Source organism: Colobus angolensis, unplaced genomic scaffold (assembly GCF_000951035.1).
Source record: "Colobus angolensis palliatus isolate OR3802 unplaced genomic scaffold, Cang.pa_1.0 Scaffold1946, whole genome shotgun sequence".
NCBI classification, from domain to species: domain Eukaryota; kingdom Metazoa; phylum Chordata; class Mammalia; order Primates; family Cercopithecidae; genus Colobus; species Colobus angolensis.
In genome coordinates this window covers 1-1,105 of record NW_012115095.1, presented here as the reverse complement: position 1 = coordinate 1,105, position 1,105 = coordinate 1, and the positions used below count along the sequence as shown (strand labels likewise).

The 1,105-nt window shown below is 51.0% G+C and overlaps 1 protein-coding gene across 1 annotated transcript; it reads right to left on the bottom strand.

Moving 5' to 3' along the window:
- Nucleotides 1-2: 2 nt before the first annotated feature.
- On the bottom strand, nucleotides 3-1,090 carry LOC105510946 (golgin subfamily A member 6-like protein 1; the record flags this gene model as incomplete). Its single annotated transcript, XM_011940950.1, has 3 exons — nucleotides 3-387; nucleotides 430-620; nucleotides 950-1,090. Coding segments are annotated over 3 exons (717 nt in total), but the record flags the coding sequence as incomplete, so codon positions are not given.
- Nucleotides 1,091-1,105: the final 15 nt, after the last annotated feature.

The following is a 1,105-nucleotide window of genomic DNA, read 5'->3' as shown; positions in this document are numbered from 1 at the left end:
TTCTCCTCCTGCTCCTGCCTCTTCTTCTTCTGCTCTCGTATATTCTCCTCCTGCTCGTGTATCTTCTCCTCCTGCTCCCGTATCTTCTCCTCCTGATTGTGCATATTCTTCTCCTGCTCGTGTATCTTCTCCTCCTGCCTCCACATCTCCTCCTGCTCCCGTATCTTCTGCTCCTGCTCGTGCATCTTCTCCTCCTGCCTCCAAATCTTCTCCTCCTGCCTCCACATCTTCTCTTCCTGCTCCCGTATCTTCTGCTCCTGCTCCTGTATCTTCTCCTCCTGCCTCCACATCTTCTCCTCCTGCTCCTGCCTCTTCTTTTCCTGCTCCCGTATCTTCTCTTCCTGCTCGTGTGTCTTCTCCTCCTGCTCCCGTATTTTCTCCTCCTGCCTCCAAATCTTCTCCTCCTGCTCCTGCCTCTTCTTCTCCTGCTCCCGTATCTTCTCCTCCTGCTCCCGTATCTTCTCCTCCTGCTCCTGTATCTTCTCCTCCTTCCTCCACATCTTCTCTTCCTGTTGCTGGTACAGGTCGTTCCACAACTTGTTCTCTTCCACCTGGGCTTGGAGCTTTGCTGACACACTCTGAAGCTCCTTACCCAGGTGGTCAGCCTCCTCCTGCAGCTGCTGCTGGAATAGTGAAAGTGCTGGTTTGAACCTCAGAAGGATACAGACTCATGAGCTACCCATATAAATGTAATCTATAAAACAATGGTTTTCACCCATGATCCTTTAAAATATATATTTTTAAGCCCTAACTCTTGAGATTCTGATTCTCCAGCCAGGGCCCCACTTTGTAGATTTTTAGCACACTCTGGAAGATTCTATGGTGGGACCAGAACAAGGACCCCAATTTTCTAGCTCTTGACTGGAGCCTCCCCATACCCTGCATGATCCCTCAACCATGGTCCCAGCCGGACGGGGATCCCACAACCCCCGGGGCTGCAGCCGCTTGCCTGTGGCAGCAGGAGCTTGGCCCTCTCCAGCTTCCTTTCTAGCTCCTTTATGTTGAGCTGGAGCTCAGACTTTTGAGTGTCTTGAAGTCTGAGTTTTTCTTGGAGTTTGATGTTTTTCTCCTTTCGCTCCTCATCGATTATGCTATGGCCAGAGAC